We start from the raw sequence: 2,500 nt of genomic DNA, 5'->3' as shown, positions 1-2,500 counted from the left end.
GGAAAGAAATCTGTCTTGCTTCCAAAAGAACAGTATAATGAAATTATTTCAGAACTGACAGCAATTGAAAAGTCAGGCAAAAAGATGCCTCATGGATACTACCTTCTGAAGAAGTATGAGATCCTCAAGTGTGGTGATGTTCTCAAGTCGATTAGAAGACGGACTGCCAATGAAGATCCTATCTATTTTGCTACATTGGAGGATACATTCGACATTATTAAGTGTGTTCATATTCCGACTGGCCACGGAGGGCGCGATAAAATGGTAAAGGAATTATCTAAAAAGTATACCAACATTACCCATGATGCAATATCTATTTACAAATCACTGTGCATCGACTATCAACGTAAACGTAAGCGACCAACAACCAAAGGGACTGTTGTTCGACCTATTCTGACAAAGATCTTTGGCTCCAGATCACAAGTTGACCTTGTAGACATGCAGGCGATGAAGCAAGGCAACTATAAGTGGATAATGGTCTACCAAGATCATCTTACAAAGTTCTGTGTATTGAGACTTCTCACATCAAAACGTACTGCAGAAGTTGCGTATCAGCTGTTGGATATTTTTCTTTTACTTGGTGCACCGGAAATTCTACAAAGTGACAACGGATCGGAGTTTACTGCTTGTGTTATTACAGACCTTAAACTGCTTTGGCCTGATCTCGTAATGGTTCATGGAAAACCTAGACATCCTCAGAGCCAGGGGTCAGTTGAACGAGCAAACTGTGATATTAAAGATATGTTGGTAGCCTGGTTGAGTGATAATAATACAACAGACTGGACAGTTGGCTTAAAATTTGTGCAGTTTCAAAAAACTCTAGCTACCATTCTGGCATTAGAAGGTCACCATTTGCTGCATTGTTTGGATCCGATGCAAAAGTAGGACTGACAACTTCAGCTCTTCCACATGATGTAATTCACCGTCTCCAAAGTGAGGACGATTTACTGGCAGTAATTACGGAAGAAACAACTTCAGATGAACCACCTGCTATCGAACCAGTTACTACTGAACCACCTGCTGTCGAACCAGTTACTGCTGAACCACCTGCTGTCGAACAAGTTACTGCTGTACCACCTGCTGTCGAACAAGTCACTGCACTGGGAGTATTGTGTATGACTGTGATTAGAGATTAGTCAGTAGGGTATCCTTATTGTCGAACGGATAACAAATTTCCCTCAATACACTGTATTTTTATGTTATTATGTGGATTGTAGTGAATGTAATGTTTCTCTCTCTCTCACTCTCTCTCTCTCTCTCTCTCTCTCTCTCTCTCTCTGCAGCTGTCGAACCACCTGCTGTCGAACAAGTTACTGCCGAACCATCTGCTGTCGAAACAGGTACTGCTGAACCACCTGCTGTCGAACCAACATCACCACTCTCCGTTCGTCAAAAGAATATTACCTCTCAGCAAAATCGTGCGTGCAAAGCATAGCTTTCACAAGCTGAACGTATGGTTAAACGAAGTCGTCGTATTATGGACCGCGGAAACGTCGGGAACAAGGAATAAGTTGGATTTATGTACGTATGAACTGTATTCAAAGGACCATGTGACAACCGATAGGATTGTTTCGCTTCGAACTGCTGTGTAGCAAGAGTCGAAGTCAGGTGGTCAAGGTTTCGCCAAATGCAACTATGCTGGTTCAAAACGTCGTCAAACAAATCGATGTAAATGTTTTTAAGCTGAAAGTTAAATGCAACTCACGATGCCATGCAAGTTTGCATTGTGAAAACAGGGCTTCGTTCTATATATTAGAACGATCCTTATTTTTTTTTTACTAGTTTTATTTTAAATGAGTATTTTGTGACAGACAAGTTTTATTTTCCGTTCATAATAAATTTTGTTACATCCAAGTGTTTTATGTGATAAATAAAATATTACAGAAGTGTATTACTGTTTTTAGTGATTTATTCCATTATTCTACCATACCATACAAGTTTACATTGTGAAAACAAGGCTTTGTTTATCGTTTCAGCTATTTATTTCATTGTTCTTTCATACCAAACACGATTCAGGGAATTTGTATAATAATAAGGCCGAATAATCAGGGAATATGTATATTCACTAAAAATTTCAGGGAATATACATATCCTGTGAGTGAATCAGACATTATGCACATTCCTTGAAAATATCAGAGAATATATATATTCCCTGATTATACAGATTCACTGAAGCATATATATATATATATATATATATGTGTGTGTGTGTGTGTGTGTGTATGTGTCTTTGATATATTATTCTGTTCCTAGTGTAACTCTAGGTTCTTTTCAAAACACAAAATTCAAATTTGTATGACTGTTTTAGAATTTTAGGTGTTAATCTCGACAGCCAATTTACTTTTGAGAAACACAATAGGTCTGTGTCTTCTTCAATTGCAAAAAATATTGGCTTATTGAGAAAGTCTTTCAAGATTTTTGGTGATCAATCTATCTTGAAAAAGTGTTTTAATTCTATCATTCTACCTTATTTGAGTATTGTTCTCCTGTCTGGTGTTCA

The 2,500-nt window shown here is 37.8% G+C and overlaps 1 protein-coding gene across 1 annotated transcript in view; it reads left to right on the top strand.

Annotated features, from left to right (window-relative positions):
• The window catches only part of LOC137648120 (KRAB-A domain-containing protein 2-like), a 1,202-nt gene extending 66 nt beyond the window's left edge, over positions 1–1,136 (top strand). Inside the window, exons 1-2 of the mRNA XM_068381055.1 lie at positions 1–557; positions 842–1,136. The exon at positions 1–557 is cut by the window's left edge and continues 66 nt beyond it. Coding sequence (XP_068237156.1) covers positions 1–557; positions 842–1,136 — 852 coding nt within the window. The remainder of the gene's footprint in view (positions 558–841) is intronic.
• Positions 1,137–2,500: the final 1,364 nt, after the last annotated feature.

The sequence above is a fragment of the Palaemon carinicauda genome, chromosome 10 (genome assembly GCF_036898095.1).
Source record: "Palaemon carinicauda isolate YSFRI2023 chromosome 10, ASM3689809v2, whole genome shotgun sequence".
NCBI lineage: Eukaryota > Metazoa > Arthropoda > Malacostraca > Decapoda > Palaemonidae > Palaemon > Palaemon carinicauda.
The sequence above is the reverse complement of the archived record's forward strand: the minus strand, read 5'-3'. Positions and strand labels throughout refer to the sequence as shown.